At 45.2% G+C, this 18,453-nt stretch overlaps 1 protein-coding gene across 3 annotated transcripts in view; it reads left to right on the top strand.

The window, feature by feature from the left end:
* Mxi1 (MAX interactor 1, dimerization protein) overlaps nucleotides 1-18,453 on the top strand; it is a 65,868-nt gene that overhangs the window by 14,988 nt on the left and 32,427 nt on the right. Inside the window, exons 1-2 of one of the 3 annotated variants that reach the window (XM_057779714.1) lie at nucleotides 3,781-4,040; nucleotides 5,426-5,558. In XM_057779714.1, the coding sequence (XP_057635697.1) occupies nucleotides 3,968-4,040; nucleotides 5,426-5,558 (206 nt within the window). In that variant the 5' untranslated portion in view covers nucleotides 3,781-3,967. Of the gene's footprint in view, nucleotides 1-3,780; nucleotides 4,041-4,166; nucleotides 4,282-5,425; nucleotides 5,559-18,453 lie in introns of those variants that run through there. The other 2 variants (XM_057779715.1, XM_057779713.1) reach the window with 2 other exon arrangements.

The following is an 18,453-nucleotide window of genomic DNA, read 5'->3' as shown; positions in this document are numbered from 1 at the left end:
CACCGCCTCCTCTGTCGCTACCCCCTCCCCGTCTCTCCGCTTCTCCCCAGCCTGGGCACCTGGGTCGCTTGGTGCGTTTCCACGTGGTTGGGAAGTCAGCCGGCAGCCCTGGCGACTGGAGCCCTGGGAGACGGCGGCCACCTCTCGGGCTTAGCATTACGTCATCCCTTTAGACCCAAATTTATCTCGGCTGCACACAGCCCCGCTGCTCCGAGCTGCCGGTGACTTGAGAGCTTACGCACCGAGTTAGACAAGGCTGACTCACTGGGCAGAGCCAAGGTTTTCAGTAGCTCTTCGTTTCTGGACCCTGGAGGGAGAGGAGGCTGCTGCCGTCATGTGGGAGTGGGTGTGTTGGTGTGTGTGCAAAAATGGGTTCATGTAGTTGATTTCTAGGACCTCGGAATTCATGCTCCCCTGTCCGAACCTTGGTTATCTGACAGCCTTACCGACAATTGCTGAAAACTGTGCCTACACGGCACACACTGTGCAGATTCCAAACCCGAACAACGCCAGTGTCCCCAACAACAACGACTAGGGACTTGTAACTGAACTCCCCGGACTTTTCCTCCTTTCTCCATCTCAACTGTCTGCCGAGACTATATGCTAATCAGCCTCCATGTGTGAGTTTGCAATATATCCCTTGGGAACTGACATCTACCAAACTGTACCCGGGGAGTGGAGGAGCAGGAAAGACCCTAAGAGTGAAGGACTAGGCCTGCTTCTTCTGAGGCAGATTGAGCCCATCCACTCTCGGTTGTGGTAGAGCTGGGGGACTTGTGCTATTTTCAAATCGAGAGGAAGAGAGACAGAGATAAGAGGGTGGTGGATCTCTGTGAGTTCGAGGCCAGCCTGGTCTACAAGAGCTAGTTCCAGGACAGGCTCCAAAGCTCCAAACCCTGTCACCAAAAATCAAAAAAAAAAAGCAACCCGTGTCTCCCTTTTCCCAACCATGTTTGTAGTGCAAATTGGCTGCATCTGAACAAAAGCAACACCGTGGCTGCCTCTGGGCTCCCCTCTGGCTAAGCTGAGGGGGTGGGGGTGGTGGTTTGTGTGTGTGTGTGTGTGTGTGTGGATTGCGGTCTCTTTAATTGCGCATGGAAAAGGCTGGAGATTTCTGTACACGTGTCAGCCCACTGTCACCGTTGCCAGGGCTCCTCCACATGTGCAGGTGGCCTTTGGTGACTCTTGTGTGGCTTTCCACCCCTTCGTCAGCCTCTTGGTCAGTGCTCTAGGCTAGTTCATGTGGTGTCAACTGTGACATCTATCCAACCTTTTCCCACTAGCCTTCCCTTGGCTTTATAATTTAATCTATGGAATCAAAGCCATCTTCAATGTGTGGACACTTTCAGGTTTTACTGTATTTCTTGATTGCATGCTACACAGGCTTCCCTGTCACTGGGCACAGTACACCATCTCTTGCTATCAAAGTGACTTAAAAATTTGGAAGGCCTTGGAATTTAGAGTTGAAAACTTTAAGGGGTTCTGCAAGTGGTAAAAGTGAACTTTTAAGCCCATAATCTTTCTTTTCTCTGCCCCCCGCGCCCCACGTCGTTTCACAATATAATCCTCATTGGCCAGGAACTCACTAACTCACTATGTAGACCAGGCTAGTCTCGAACTCACAGAGATCTGTCTGCCTCTGCCTCCCGAGAGTGCTAGAACTAAAGGTGTGCACCACCACACCTGGCCCTTAACCTTATATTTTCTTTATTTTCAACTAATAGGTGTTCTGAATGAGTGATACTTGTTTTTTTGAGACAGGTTCTCTCTTGGCTGTTGTGGAACTCACTATGGAGACTAGGCAGGCCTCCAACTGTAGACACGCGCCGCACACATGCACAGAACTTCCTCCTCTATCCAGTAATGCCCTTGGCTGGGGATGAAGGGCAGCTGTTACCAGTGTGCAATGGGAAAACCCATATGATCTATCCCACAGCTGGAAAAGCACAGACCTTCTTTAAAGTCTAGAAAAGTCCCCCTGCCCCACTGTGGCTTGAGAACACCTGCTCCTTTTGGGTCTCACCGAAATTGATGAACATCTATTTCTTAAATGCTGTGCCAAGTGTAATATTTAAAAGGGCCTGTGACCTCACTGGGGATACCACTCATGAAGAAGAAGGAGGAGGGGAAGGAAGCAGCGAGAGGGAAAAAGAGGAAGAGGGAGGGAGAAAAACCAAGTAGAGGAGAGAGGGCATTAAAATGCAGCACAAAACCCATAGTGTTTTTGAGAGAGTAAGCGATCCATCCCAAGATGGATCTTTTGCAGTAGCCGTAACATGACCACAAGGAAGGGCGCATTGTCTCCTTACCAAGAGGAGCAGAAGAACAAAGTCGGAGTGAGACAGGTTGTGGCTGGTTTCCACAGCTCCGGCTTGCTCCTAGAGTGTGCAGCACTTCCGCCATCTTGTCTTTTTTCCTTTCCCCGGAGAGTTCTCAGCTGGCATGGTTTTGTCTCAGGGGACATGTGGCAGTATCTGGAGGCATTTTTGGTTGTCAAGGGGTGGTGGTGTGCTACTGGCATCTAGTGGGTAGAGCCTACATATGCTCTGGGCATCCAACAATGCACGGAACAGACCCTGGCTTCCAGCAGGAACCATCAGATCCAAAGCATCAATAATGTCAAGGTTGAGACATCTCTTAGATGAAGGACTTGGAGAAGAGGGTAGGGTAGTGGTTAAGAGCAGCGAGTGGCTGCTTTTCAGTGTGCCCTCTGCTTTTTGTTTTTCTCTTTAGTTTTTTGAGACAGGGATTCTCTGTGTAGCCCTGGCTGTTCTGGAACTCACTCTGTAGACCAGGATGACCTCCCCAGTGCTGGGATTAAAGCTGTGTGCCACCAGGCCGGCTCTCCCTGCTGTCGGTTTCCTTAAGAGAGGAGATCATGGGAGGAGCAGCCATTATCCTAGCTTCTGTTCACTGAGCGCCTAGAATGCACCTAGTGATGGAATTATTCCATTTAGACTTCACAAGGAAGCTTACTAAATGTGTATGTTTCCTGGGAACAAACTCCATGTCTGTTTCTCTCGGTACTATATACATGAAGTCTGGTTCAGTGCCAGGCACACTTTTGACCTCAACACCATGCATAGTTGGAAGACTTTCAACCCATTTTACATAGGGGGAAAAGGAAGCTTGAGGAGTCCACCCAGCCAGAGCTCCGATTCCAACACTAAATCTTTATGTCCTTTCCTTGTAGCATCAGAATAGGTTTCTGTCTAAAAACACCAATGAGACACCGAGTAAGAATCCAGTCCACAAAGAAAAGAGGTTAGAAAACCTTTTCGTCAGTGTTGCAGCAGAGAGGGAGGACCGCATGAACGTCCTCTCTGGCTCTCATTAAATGATCTCATGTTTCTGAACAGCCTTTGCAGATAGGCTATTTCGCTGTTAGTGAGTGAGGAAACCGAGGCACTAGACTGCCACGAGTAAGCAGTAGATAGAGGACAGATTCAGTTAAAGAATGGATGAGGCCTTGAGCACCAGCTAAGAAATGAGTCTCCTTGGGAGCAGACCCAAAGCTCAACCAACTCTTTTCCTAAGAAGCAAAGTCATGTAAGTTTAGCCTGTCCATCCTTGAACGAGAAAACGAAAGCCAAAGAGAGACTACATCTCCCAGAGGCCATCGCGGAGTCCTCCAGGCGCAGGCGCACTGAGGCGTCCCATGTCCCTAGACTCCTGACGTGCAGTGGTGGGGGTTGGACTACATTTCCCAGGAGGCATCGGAAGGGGCGGGCGGGGGCGGTCCTCGCCGCTGCTCTGGTCCCTCCCCCGTGCTCGCGCGGAGAAGTAAACAAACCGCGCGCGGGCTGCAGGCTGCGCGGCGGGCGCGGCGGGCACGGCTGGGGCGGCGGAGAGCGCGCCGAGCCGGGGCCGAGCTAGCCCGCCCGCCCGCCGCACATGTCCCGGGGCGTCGTGGGACTGTAGCCGTCTGTGGCGCCTCCTGTCGGCGGGGGGCGGGAGCGCGGAGCCCATGGAGCGGGTGCGGATGATTAACGTGCAGCGCCTGCTGGAGGCCGCCGAGTTTTTGGAGCGCAGGGAGCGAGGTAACGGCTGGGCGCCGTCGCTTCGGGCCCCGCGCGGGGAGTGCTGCGCGGCTGGTGAGGGGAGGTGGTGCGCGCGTGTGGAAGTGCGTGCACCGGTGAGGGGTGGTACGCGCCCGCGCGCGGGGAGAGGGGCACGCGCGTGTGGGAAGGAGTGTGCACGCGTGCGTGCGCGCGCGCGGAAATCCACGAGCGCGGGTGGAGAGGTGGGCGCGCCGGGAAGGAGGTTTGCTTAGGCGTGCAGGTGAGTTCCCGAATGGAGGCGTGGGAGACGCGAGCGAGCGAGGGCCGGCAGGTGCGCGTGCGTGCCTGCGGCGTGAGCGGGAGCTTGGGCGGGGGAGGGGGCTACGGGGAGGACCCGGGGAGAGGGCGGAGGGCGCTGGACCAGAGCTCTTGCAACTGAGAGTCAAGTGGGTGGGAGCTGGGGAGGTGTGGTTGCAGGAGGTGCGGGAGGCGGGGCCTGCTCTAGCCCCGGGCAGAAAATGTCCCCTGAAGAGCGGCTGTGCTGCGGGAGGGACGGACGTGCTGTGAGGTGGAGACCGGAGGGGAAATGGAGAAACTGGGGTATTGGGGCGTGAAGAGCAGCAATGCTGTCGTCAGGAGAGAGAGGGTCCTTCGTAAGACTTGGTGATCGAAAGAGTTGAGGTACGCAAAAATGTGGAGCCTGCAGAGGAAGTGAAGAGGTGAGAGTCAAGCGAAGGGATTTTTTGTTTGTTACAAGGCAAGTGAAATCTTTTGGGGTTGCATGGGTAACTGGTGTTTGAAACTGGGAGTTTTAAAAAGAATCCTTGGTGCTGGAGAGATGGCTCAGCCGCTAAGAGTCCTTGTTGCTGTAATGGGGACTCGGATTCAGTTCCCAGCACTCAGGTAGGGCCTCCCTCAGTGGCCTGTGGCTTCAGTTCCAGGAGATTCGCCGTTTCTGCGGGCTTCCAGAGAACATGCACACATATGGTACACATACATAGACTCCTGCACACTTATATACACATAAAAAATGAGATCCCTCCTTTTTAAAAGAATTTTTGAATGAAAAGGTTTTAGATAGGAGGGGGGAGTTTACTTTAGAAGCCGTATCGGTATCTCTTGGCAGCGGGTTGGTCTGCATGTGCTTCCAGATTGATGTCCAGACCATGAATTTGTTCCTTAGGGTAGGGTCTTGCCGTAACTCAGGCTGGCCTTGGGACTCAGGATCTTCTTGTCTGGGCCTTCTGGGATTAAAGGAATGTACAGATAAACACTGGGATTTTATCTTCTAATCAGAAAGAGTAGAAACATTTTACTTTTTTTTACTTTAAAAAAAAAGTGTTGTTACAGGACCTTGAATTTGTAGATCCATGGATTTGGCTGTCTGTATTCTTCTTATACCTTTCTTTCCTTGCTGTTTTTAGAGTGTGAACATGGCTATGCCTCATCGTTCCCCTCCATGCCGAGCCCCCGGCTACAGCATTCAAAGCCCCCACGGAGATTGAGCCGGGCACAGAAACACAGCAATGGGAGCAGCACTACCAGCACTGCCAACAGGTAACGGTTTGGGGAGGCTAGGGAACTAGAGTGAAGGAGCCAGACTCCAGGACGAGCACTGTTGACCGTTTTCCCTCTGATACCAACTCCAGAGCACTGCCCCTAATGGGGATTTCTCTATAAAAAAGAAATGCAGAAACCATACCCTGGCTTTGTATGGAAAAAAATGCAGGAGAATCTTAAGAAGGCAATTAAAATGTTCATGCTGGTGTGGTTACAGTGTCCCCATCTTCAGCCTAGAGGCCAGTGAATTGGGACTTGTAGGCTGTGCCCATGCTTGTAGCTACCTACTGAGAGTGATGTTGGACCAGTTTTCATTTTTCTTTCCAAGTTTATGATAGCTCAAGAAGAATTCTTAAAAATCAGAAATATCCCTGGCGAGATAGAAAAGAGAGTCAAGGCTTTGTTAAAGAAATAAAAATATTTAGATACGTTAGTGGGCCTTGTCCGTTAGATAAGGGGTGGAGGAAGACCATGCAGTGCAACATTTGAGTCTTATTTCATGGAAACTGGTTGGGAAGGAGGATTTAAAACAAAGATAACCAAGATTCCTGTCCTAGGACGGATTTTTTTCCCCCAGAACATGCTTGTCTACAGGAGGTGAGACATAAGTGACTTCCCTTTTTGGTTAGCGTCTGGCTGACTCTTCAGAATTTGGTTCCAGAGAGCCAGTAAATCCCAAGGATTTGTGTTGATACACAGTTTTTAAGAAACCTTTCTTAAGAGAAGGGTATTTTTCCATTGCTAAGAGGGAAGTTAAATGAAACCTTTCTCATCCTGTAAACATTGTCTAGAGAATAAAAAGAATGATGCATTTGGCTGGGATTGGATCCCTACAGGTCCCTGAAGGCTGTGGGGCGCTCCAACCAGGTGGTTTGGGTTGAGGAGGTGACATAGTAACATCGAAGCTAAAAGAAGCTAAAAGGCAGAAAACCCTAGGTTCCTGTAGATAACAGTTGCAGGTCCTGAGGTTGAATCTTTCCGTGCTGCATTTTGACATCCTTGAGACAAAGCTGAATTTATTTCCCTCCCTCTATTCACACCTTTAGAGCAGCATGTTCTCTCAAGACTGATATATTTAAAATTAATTTTTTTAATTATAAAAATAGTCTTATGTCTAATATGCTATATTTATGAGTCTAGATGATCTCTTGTGTTATGATATATGCGTGATATGTGCATGTATGTGTGTTAAATATATAATGATAAATGTTTAGAACACGTATTTGATTGTCTTTGTAATTTTTTTGGTTACACTGTTAGGAATTGAGATGTATTCAGGAATGTATCTTTTAATCCATGTGTAGATTTGTTGTAGTTACTTTTCTATTCCTGTGACAAACACCACAACCAAGGCAGCTTACAGAAGAGTTTATTGGGTGCTCTCTTACTGTTTCAGAGGGTGAGTCTGTGACCATCGTGGTGGGGAGCATGGTAGCAGGCAGGCAAGCTGAGAGCTTGTATCAAGGCGGAGAGAGAAAGAGAGAGACAGACAGGCATTTAGACAGAGTGCCTGACTAGGATGGTAGGGGCTTTTGAGAGCCTGCCCCCAGTGACACACCTCCTCCACTAAAGCCACGTCTCTTACCCCTTCCCAACTGGGACCAAGCATTTGAAGATTTGTGCCTTTGGGGGCCATTCTCATTCAGACCACCACAAGATTTAAAGGAAAAGTAAGAGGATTTTTTTTTTTTTTTGACATTTATGGAAAGAGTGCCATTTAGGAAACTGGGCTCTGTCTTGTTGTAAGTGTTTGTATTCTGTCTTCTAGAAGTCAAATCTTTGACTTCATTGCACGTCTCTTCCAGCCCTTACTGTTTTCATCTGTAAAATAAGGTGTATTAGATACTCACCAGGTTCTTCCCCCCTCAGTTTTGATTGACAGTTTCAGAACCTGGTTACTGTTGGTAATTACATGTCTCACCTCATTATTACACATGTGGCGTTTTTACTAACAGTTCATGGGCAGCAGAGACATTCATGACATGCAGTTCTAGATTTTACTAATTGCAGTTCTTTAATTTGAAGGTTTTGGTCCCTTATTTTATCTTTTACACTTAACACTGGGCTAACCTTGGGTTTGACTAAGATTTTCATTCATGCTCCTGTTACTAGGATTTTTTCTTTTCTTTTTTGGTTTTTCGAGTCAGGGTTTCTCTGTAGCTTTGGAGTCTGTTCTGGAATTCACTCTGTAGACCAGGCTAGCCTCAAATTCACAGAGATCTGCCTGTCTCTGTCTCCTGAGTGCTGGGATTAAAGGTGTACGCCACCACCGCATGGCAGGATTCTTATATATGAAGCCACAGTGTTAATTATTGTGTCTTAGCATAACATGTCAGATATATTGTAAAACTATAGGCATTTTAGGGTTCTGGTAATGTTCAAGGAAAAATATATTTACCCTGCACCACTTAAAACCAAGGTTTTTTGTTTGTTTGTTTGTTTGTTTTGTTGTGTGTATGTGTCGTTTTTGGTTTTTCAATACAGGGTTTCTCTGTGTAGCCCTGGCTGCCCTGGAACTCATTTTGTAGACCAGGCTGGCCTCAAACTCAGAGAGATCTGCTTGCTTTTGTCTTCTGAGTGCTGGCATTAAAGGTGTGTGCCATCACTGCCCTGTGAGAAATACATTTTTTCATGGGAACATAAATAACAAGCAAACAAGAAAAAGAAATTGATTTTTTGTTTTGTATTTTTCGAGACAGGATTTAGAAATTGATAATATATGATCTTAAGGTAGGTCCAGGCCTATGCATGTTAGGTGAAGGTCTGTGATGGAGAACTAGTTTATTAAAGCAAAACGCTAGGAATTATTTATTAGTCATTTGTATAAATTTTCTGGTCCGTGGAAATAGGGGAGCTAAATATAAATTTCTAATAGCAGGTATTTTGGACTTGGTCTGTTTATGAGGGTCACTGTAAGCTTCCTGTCATCTTCAGGCTTACCATGAGCATGAATAGATTCTTATTTATACTGGTTCTATAAAACAAAGATGATGTATTGAAATTCCTGTTTATCCCCTCAAGTGAGAGACCAGAGTGTATATGACACTGTTTCCTGTTCAGTCATCTGTGTAGAAGTTGTTCCTCTTTGTAGGTTAAACATTGATAACCTTTTTTATCATGTTTGTCCCTGGGGAGTGAACCCTTCGCTTGTGCCTGCTAGCTAAGTACCCTGCCACCGAGCTGTACCCCCAGCCCAGCGCTGATGCCTTATGTTACCAGTGTTTCCACAGTGTCTGTCATGAAGCAGTATTGTTTTCTGATATTGTAGCATCTTAAAGATACAGTGACTGCCTTTCCCCCTAATGTTCTCAGGTATACTGTGATGTTCCTGATACAGAATGTTACTCTGTAAATTTATGTTTGGAGTTATTTGACTCATGACATAAATTTTCTCTTTTTACAGAAGTACAAAGGAGAGAAAATGAATTATATAATGTGATATTATAAATATGTACCTTGCAAATGCTAGAAATTTTATCTGGCAGTTGGGAGGTAGGACCTATAATATATAATTATTTTTTAAATATGTCCTTGATTTTACTGTAATCTGGGTCATACCTTTTTGGCACATGTCCTAAAATTGAACTTACTAAGATGCACTTAACTGCTTTAGGGAAACTTGTTGCAATTGATGTCTACATGGGAGCAGCAAAGCTCAGAATCTCAGCATGGCTGTTTGGTCTTACAACTGAGAAAAATCTCAAGATTTGTCATTTTTAAAGCTCTGCCAAATGAGCCATGGCTTAGATGTCATACTGACTTATTCTTAAGTATTTCTTAAATACATCGTCTTTTCTCTTGACTTTACTAGAACTTGTTGCACAAGTTCGAATTGGTCTTAATAATAAAAACCCGGAGCCAGATATCGGGGTAAATGCTGAAAGATCAGAGAGACAAAGGAGCAAGCCACAGCCAACCCTTACGCTGCTAACTCCTCAGCTGAGAAAAGGACCAAGCTCCTGCCCCGCCCCCGCCCCCCCCCCCACCTTATATTCCTTTCTCCGCCCAGCCCTATACTTCCTTTCTGTCTGTACAGACCTCTATGGTCTTCAGGTACTTTATATGTCAGAGCACAAACAAAACAGCACAAGACTCTTGTAGTCTCAGCCACCGTCTGACCCCCAACAAGTGGTGATTTCCTCCCTGGTCTGGGGCACTTGGAACCATCATTCTCATGAGTTACACTGGCTGGCTTTCTTTCAGTGCCTTTAACATACCATGTTTCCTTCTACTCCAAGGTTGTGTATGTGTTCTGTTCCGTGTTGGCAATCATTTTTCCTCCCTCCTTGCCAAATTATCTCAGTGCAGTCATAACTTCCTCCGGGAAGCGATTCTTAATCTGCTGTAGTAGATCAGGTCTCTTTCAGGCAGGGTTTCATGTTGTGTAGGGTGGCATCAAGCTCGCTTTGAGACCCAGGCTGTCTTTGAACTCCTGATTCCCCCGCCTCCGTCTCCCAAGTGCTGAGATTACAGGCGTGGGCCAGCATGCTTGGCAGTAGATCAGATGTTTATATATTCCATGCCACCCCTGCTTCCTTTCATAACACCCATTGTACTGTAGAAATACCATCATCTGCTTGTTTCTAATATTTGTGGCCCATTTGTTGGGCTAAGACATTTCGTAAGGACAAGATCTGAGTGTCTTCTGCCGTTTTCTTTTTCCTTCTGTGTGAACTAGGGTCTCATGGAAGGCAAGATGTCTCACCTCCCACGTGCTTCTGAGATTATAGGTGTGCACTATTTGCCTGACTTTTGTTGTGACATTTATCTCTACTACCTGGCAACACGTAGTAGGTAGTACTCAAAGTACGGAAGATTGTCACAGTCCAGGGGGACAGCTTATAAGGAAACGGAGTGTTTCTTGTGCCAGGTCCCATATTAGACTGGAAGGAAAAACAAATCTAAGAGAATGCAACTCCTGCTCGGCAAATTCTTGTACGACCATGTTGTCAGAACTGCTAAGGGTAATACATTTAGAAAGGTGAACAGTGTGTAGTAGGTGAGGATTGAAAGTCTTCCCATTTGAGACAAGTGTACCGTTCTTCTAAAACAAGTGTGTTACTGTAGACTGCAGAGTGTTACATTTCATTTTAGAGAGCACTCGCTGTCATCCCATGTCATGAAAATGCCATCAGAAGAACTGTCAATGCTGGCAGCAGCGCGGATGTGAACCTGTGACACATATGTGGTCCTTGCCTTGTCACTGTCTTGGGGTGAGGTGGGAAGAAGGCATCAGCCAGTTCAGGCTTGAACTTTTGAGTCGGTGTGTGATCTCTTTATTACCACGTGGATATTCGAGAATGCGGAAGCACCAGTAGTGTTCCAGGTGCCCCTGCTAAGATAAAGGAAGATTTTACAAAACCCGTCTGGTTTTCTTGTGCTTACAGAGTTTGGTTTAACATTCTTTAAACACAAAGACGTTTTTGTTCGTCTTAACTTAGAAGGAATGATTGTATTTTCTATTTTCACCTTTATTCCCTTTCGATTGTCTTCAAGAGTTTGTAATTTTTGACAGGAAAGTAGGATGCCCTTTTCTGTTTGTTTTTGTTTTTTGGAGATGGGGGTCTCATTAAGTAGCCTGATCTAACCTGAAACTCTGTAGACCAGGCTGGCCTCCAAGTCACAGAGATCCACCTGCCTCTACCTCCTCAGTGCTGGGATTAAAGGTATGGGATTAGGCCCGGCACCTTTTTTTTTTTAAAAAGATTCTTTAGTGTGTGTTTTTTAAATGTAGGTGTTTTATCTCCATGTATATCTCTGCAGTGTCATGGAAGCCAGATGAGGATGTTGGATCCCTTGGAACTGGAGTTAAACTGTTTTGATCCACCCTGCGGACCAGCACTTATTTTTAAAGGGTAGTTACAGAGGATTTTTCTCAGTGGTAGTGACTTGAGTGGTTTATCTTTAAGAATGTTTCTGATGTTTGGAGAATTGTGTGGAGACTCATTTTTATGAAATTCCTTTTCCAGTTTTTATATTTTTCATATTAAAAACAGTTTCTGGGTCTTAGTGCTGTAGAAAACTTGCAGAACAAAATTGCAGACTATTAGCAGTTACATTCTTTATGATGCTGACAGCATTCTTTAGTACTCCCTGCTTGGTGAGGAACAAACAGGTCCTTTGAAAGATGTTTTGTGGTACTGTCTTCCACCAAAACTGAGTTAAAGGAAAAATTCTCAAGTTATGTGTCTCACACTAAATGAACTCAGATTTCCATTCGGGGCTTCATTGAAGCCCAGGCTTGCTCTTAGGTTTCGAAGACTTGAAAGATTTTTTTGTATGTCAGTAGACACATGACGTGGAACTCCTTACGTCTTAAGGTAATTCTTGGTTTTATCTGTTACAGTTCTCTCCTTTAAATACATGTGGCCACAAGATGCCGTAAGTGATTAGCTGTGGCACAGATAGTGATTAAGGTTAATAATGGGGACAGTGCCTGCCCCAGACATTACGATAACAGATAAAGCCCAGTGCTGGGTTTAGTTAACTCTTTGAGTTGTTGGTCAGTGAGGTCCATAGGTCCCCAGCATTACAAGCTCTTGCCATTGATCTTGGTTACTCTTCAGAACTTAGAGCTGAAGACATCACAAACTTGAGACATAGGACATGAAGAGATCAAGCAGGTACGGACCTAAAAGCTTCTTCTCGACTGGTTAGCTTTCATGGAGCTACAAGGTTCAACACATGCTAACTACCGGGGGAGAAAGGTTACTTGCAGTCTCACCCAGCTGTGAGTCTTGTGAGCTGCAATAATGCCGGCCTAATACAAGATGCCTGCCCGTATAGTGGAGGCACAGATGTCACTGAAGTAACCAATCACGTTTTTCGCCTGGAGATTAAAGCCCACTCCACAAGATGGAGCGTATGCCTGGTACTGTCCTATGTGGCTGGGTAGGTCGTAGACCAAGGAGAGAACCTAGGACTATTACTCCGCCAAGTGGACATCATATTAAACCGGCCTGTAAGATTAATTCATTCATCTTTCAATCCTCATCGAAGACGCTTCGTTTTATAGTAGATGGTGATTAATACAGAGACCTGCCCTGGCTGGTACCCGGAGAATAAAGAGGCGGAGAACTCAGCTCTAAATGTCTGTGTCACATCGCTTCCTCACAAGACTCAGGAACCATCACAGAAGGGCGGGAATAAAGATTTTAAGCAGCAGAGCTAGTAGACGCCTGCAGGAAAATAGCATGTGAACTCTCACGGGCTGGGACTGCATGCAGAAGACCTGCACAGGATCAAGCCCACCAAAATCCCAGCGAGGATGAAGGGGGGGGATCAGGAAGTCCCACCCTCTCTGAGGAGGTACTGGCAGTTGATACCTGCTGTGGGGATGTCAGTTTTCTTCAGGGATTCTGGCTCTGAGGGGCTACTGACACACCAGTAGATACCTGTGCACATACATGTGGCAATAAATGGATTTAGTGAACATAAAATCTAAACAATAAAAGCACACAGAGTTGTTAGGGGATAACAGTGAAATTGGAGGGAGGTGATGGAGATGGATTTGATCAGAACATACTGTATACATATATGAATATTAAAACTTTTTTAATAACAAGCTGAGTTTGAAGATGTGTTCATAGTTGCAGCCTGATAGCATGGACTGTGATCTGAAGAAAAGCTTTCTTACTTTGATTTCTTCTTAGAAATGAGATAGCATGATCTTCATTTTTGATACATTTCTTATCATTTTTTTCTAGTGAGGATAATTTTCCAAATACTAATCCAACCAAAAAGATTTGATAGTATGACTGAAAAACTGTATTTCCAGATACTATTTTTAGTTTGTTGTAGAGCTAATGTAATTTAAGCATGCGTTATAGGTCTCCACCCATTTCTTGGTTATCTATATTTTTTATTTTGACTTTCTATTGTCCTAGTCTGCTTTCTGTTGTTGTGATAAATATCATGACCAAAAGCAATGTGGAAAGGAAAGGGTTTATTGACTTACAAGTTATAGTCCATGATCAGGGGATGTCAGGGCAGGAACCTGGAGGCAGGAGCTGAAGCAGAGACCATGGAGGAGTGCTGCTTGCCGGTTTGCAGACAACCCTGGATGGCTTGCCCACGACTGGCACTACTTACAGGGCCTGGGTCCTCCCTCATCAATCATGGATTGGCCAGTCTGGTGGAGGCATTATCTCAGTGGAGGTTTCCTCTTCCCAGACGACCCCAGTCTGTCAAGTTGGGGGCGGACGTATTAGCCAGCACATCTACAGTTAAAAATGTTGGCACAGTGCCAAACAGTGGTGACCTATGCCTTTAGTCCCAGTGCTTGGAAGACAGAGAGAGGCTATTCTCTTGAGTTTGGGGCCAGCCTGATTTACAGAGCAAATTCCAGGACAGCCAGGGGTACACAGAAAAACCTTTTCCCCCCAAAACAAAACAAAAAGTTAGCACATCCCCATTTGGCATACATAGGTGTATTTGTATATTTACATAAACACACTGTATTTCTGTTCTCATGAAACTTCCCACCTAATGAAAGAAATACTCATGTGAATATATTTCAAAATATGATGAGCTTCATCTCGGAAACACAGAACCCAGTGAGGTATGTAACAGAGGGCCTGGTTATCTGATCCCTGAGGGAGAGCTTTGATGTGGGAGTGATTTCTTTCTAATCTGTTGCTTTCATTGGTTAATTAATAAACTGCCTAGGTCCATTTGCTAGGCCAACCCTTAGGTGGGTGGAGTAAACAGAACAGAATGCTGGGAGAAAGAAGCCGAGTCAGTGAGTCGCCATGATTCTCCCACTCCAGACAGACTCAGGTTAAGATCTTTCCTGGTGAGCCAGCTCATGGTGCTACACAGAATATTAGAAATGGGTTAGATCAATATGTAAGAGCTAGCCAATAAGAGGCTGGAACTAATGGGCCAGGCAGTGTTCAAAAGAATACAGTTTCTGTGTAATTATTTCGGGGCATAAAGCTAGCCATGCGGACGGCCGGGTGCCAGGAACTTAGCCCACCGCTCCACCTCCAGAGCCTCATAGCTCTGAACCTATATAACCTTGCTTTTACTTATCCTGAACATATAAAAGACTTTCTGTAATAAAGTTTCCATACAAGGATATGGTGTGTGTCGTGTTCGCTTCCCTGTACCTGCCCACTTCCCCTTGCCCACCCCCCACAGTTAATGTGCTTTGTTTTCCGACACAGTTTGACTCTACTCCTGTCATACACAGTGATTTTGTGTGTACATATATACAATGTCTAGAAACTACACAAAGGCAAACATCTTTTTCTGAAACTGACTTAGTTCAGTGAATAAAGATACCTTACAGTTGCATCCATTTTTCTTTTTTCATTTTTCTTCATGATGACAAAGTCCTATTGTGCAAACATTTTTCTCATGTTTGCATATCTGTGACATCTTAAGTTATTGTAGCTTTGTTATTGTAGTTATTGTAGTTGTTTCGTGTGTAGTATATTAAACCAGTTAGTTGTCTTTTGATGACATTCAAATAGTCTGAGGTGTTTTCTTGTCCTTCCAAGTGACTCAAGGGCTGAATTATGCTGCATGTACCTTGTATTGTAAACATGGAGACTTAAAACTGTGTCAAAGGGTACGTCCTGTGGGTAGAGAGGTGCATGCCTGTATTCCCAGCACTCGGAAGACTGAAGCAGGAGGATTGTGAATTTTAGGCCAGCTTTGTCTACGTAGTGAGGCCCCATCTCAGAAATAAAAAGGGGGAAAAAAAGGTAGGCTCCATCTTATAAAAATAGATAATTTTTATAATCCCCCTAATAATTATCACCAGCGTGTAATATGCTAGGTGTGCATTTATAAAGACCATAACATACATTATCATTTCATTTCGATCTCAGAAAACTGTATAAAGGGTAATTGTTTTCTTCAGTTTGTTCTTACATAAGGATTGTATTTGGATTGTATTTCATGCAACATCCTAGGTAGAACTAAAGGAGGAAGTAAAGACCCGGAACTTGTTTCTCCAGGATTAGCAAAGACTTTTTAGTAATAATTCACCTGAAAATTAAGACTCAAACCTAGATTTTCTGTGCCAGTGTTCTGCCTTTGCATCAGAAGCCCGAGAAAGTGGTCCATGGCTGATGTTGTGATGCCATTTGAACCTTTATTTTATTTTCCAGTAACTATTGAAATTGCTAAATTTGATAAAGCCGTGGACTGTTTTGCATTCTGCATTTAATTAATGAACCAATCCAGTAAATCTTTGAAGACTAATAAGAGATCGCAAGGCCATGCATAGTTTGCCTTGATAGTAAGAAGAAGCGCGAGTTTCCAGGCTAGTCCTGCCATCACATGACCTGTATAGAAACTCTGACAATGTGTTCTCATCACACTGAACGTGCTAATCTTAGTTTCTGTGTTTGATCTTACTCTGAGGCCCAGGCTGTTGTTGAACCTGAAGTGATTCTACTGCTTCAGCATCCCACGTGCCGGGATGCCAGGCCTCCATCATCACACTTGGCAGCAGGGTTATCTCTTTCACATCTGCAGGTTGCCCAGTGTGTTGCCCTCTGAAGGCAGTGTCACAGTTTTGTTTTTGTTGCTGTGATGAAATGCCCTGAGAATCAGCTCGAGAGACGAGGTGTAGCCTGGCTCACAGTTCCGAGTTAGGCTCTGTCAGTGCACGAAAGACACCTCAGGGCTTCAGACAGCTGACCCCATTGCATTTATCCCCAAGAAGTAGTGCAGACTGACGGCTTGCCTGCACGCTAGAGCGTCATAGTGCAGAACGACCTCATGCCTGCATGGTAGTGCGTAATAGCGCAAAAGGATCACATGCCTGCGTGATAGTGAGTAATAGTGCAGAATGGTCGCATGCCTGCATGCTAGTGCACAGTTCGCCATGCTTACACAGTTCAGAACCACGTTCCTAGGGAATAGTGCCTTCCACATTCAGGGTGGGACTCCCTGCCTCAGTTAACACAATTAATACACCTCTCACAGATATGCCCACAGGCCAGCCTAGGCTAGAGACCCCTCCTTTTCCAGGTGACTCTGCCTTGAGTCAGGTTAACTGTCCAAACCGACCCTCACAGGGGTAATCACACAGCAGTTGGCGTGTCCACCAGCCAATGGGTGGGCCAGGACGGGTAATCACACAGTGTGGGTAATCACACAGTGTGGGTTAATTTCTGTGCTGGTTGTAGGTTTTGTTATTAAGAGAAAACACAGTATGAGACTGTTCCCCGCAAAAGTTTACAAAATTTAAATTTTGCCATCTTTAGTGTCTTTTACTGCCTTTTTCTCAAAAAAAAATTTATATATGCCTTTAAGTGGGAACATGGACAAAAATACTCTTTAAAAAAGTAAAAACTGGGTGTGGTACATAAAACAGTAAATAGTAATAATATAATCAGTATACTTTGAAGTTTTGCTCCACTGATTCCTCGTAGTTCTCCTTGTCTACCCTTTTTGGATAAAGGCATCAGAGACCCCTCACCCTACGATAGCTGCAGTTTCCTGGTTTGTGTGATGGACTTTAAGTTATGAATTAGAAGATACTCAGTTGTTTTCTTAGATAATACTTAGTTCATTGCGTAAGAGCAGCGTTCATTAGGTAGTTGGAGGTTTAGAAGCAAATGAAACAAAAAGTGTGGACTAATTGAAGACCGGCTCATTAACTAAGCAGGATATGTTGTCTCTGTACCAGGACGGAGGCTGTTTTCCTCTCTTGGCAGTGATTTTATGCAGGTTCAGTTTTCTCGTCAGTTCTTTGACTGCACCGACTGTGCCCTAAATGCTGAGGAGCTTGTGTTAGAGTTCTGTTGTAGTCAGAGAAACACGGGGATCTACTCGTGTGAGATAGAAGTGCCTGTCCCAGTATGGGCCACACAGAAGATCTCTCTTAAAGTGATGTTATTAGTAAAGATCATCTGTGATTCGGTGCTAAACCAAAGATGTTTTTCTGTCTTTGGACGTTGATTCAGCAGAGAAGAGCCGTCTGAAAGTAAGAGCTGGCGTTTGCTCTTTAGAGCTGTGTCTCATTTGAAGGGGAGCATCAGATAACCAAGAGGCTTTTCAGAGCACCAGAACCTTGTGGAGAACTTGTGATTGAATGTTCCGTCACACATTGGGATGGCTTGGGTGGACCACAGGTTGTCACAGAAGCAAAAGGTTGTTTGGGAGTGTGTTGTCTGCAGTAGATCAGTTTACTCTATTGTTACTAGCGTCATCTGCACTGTTTTCTGGGTGTGTATACTCAGGCACCTTCGTCTCTTACAGCTCATCCGAGGGAGTTCCTTGTATCATTCATATAGTTGGCAAGTGACCAAGGGCTTTAGTTACTTGTCTTCAGTTTCTCTTTTCCTTGTAAGGATTATTTATTTCCAGACAAATTTCATGTGTAACTGAACACCTGTCAATTTGTCTTACGCAGTATGCCTAACAATGTTTAGAGTAATATATTTTTAGTTTTGTAAAAAAAAAATAAAATTACTGGTGCTGGGGAGATGGTTCAGTGGTTGAGAGTGTCGGCTGTTTTCTCCGGAGCTCCAAGGCTCAACGTCAAGCCCCATGTGCAGCTCATAACTATCTAACTTTAGCGCCTGGGAATCCAATGCCGTTTCCAGGCCTCTGAGGGCACCAGGCACATGGGTGCTACACAGACATACATACAGGCAAAACACTCATGCATGTTAAAAACTTTTTTTTAAAAAAAGTTACCTAGACAGGGTGGTGTGGTCTGTGATTGTAGTATTTGGGGGGCTAAGGCAGGTGGATCAGGAGTTTCAGGCCAGGCTGGGTTACCATGCCTCCAAACAATAAGGGACTAACATTTCCCGAATACTTACTATGTTCCCGGTGATTTTGCGTGTTTTTTTCCCCTCTAATTCTCACTATAACCTGGTGTGGGACAAATGCTGGCCAAGGCATGATGATATTTGAATTTTACAAA

This window comes from Chionomys nivalis, chromosome 8, assembly GCF_950005125.1.
Source record: "Chionomys nivalis chromosome 8, mChiNiv1.1, whole genome shotgun sequence".
Classification (NCBI taxonomy): Eukaryota; Metazoa; Chordata; class Mammalia; order Rodentia; family Cricetidae; genus Chionomys; species Chionomys nivalis.
Note: the sequence above shows the minus strand (reverse complement) of the source record. Positions and strands in the feature narration are given on the sequence as shown.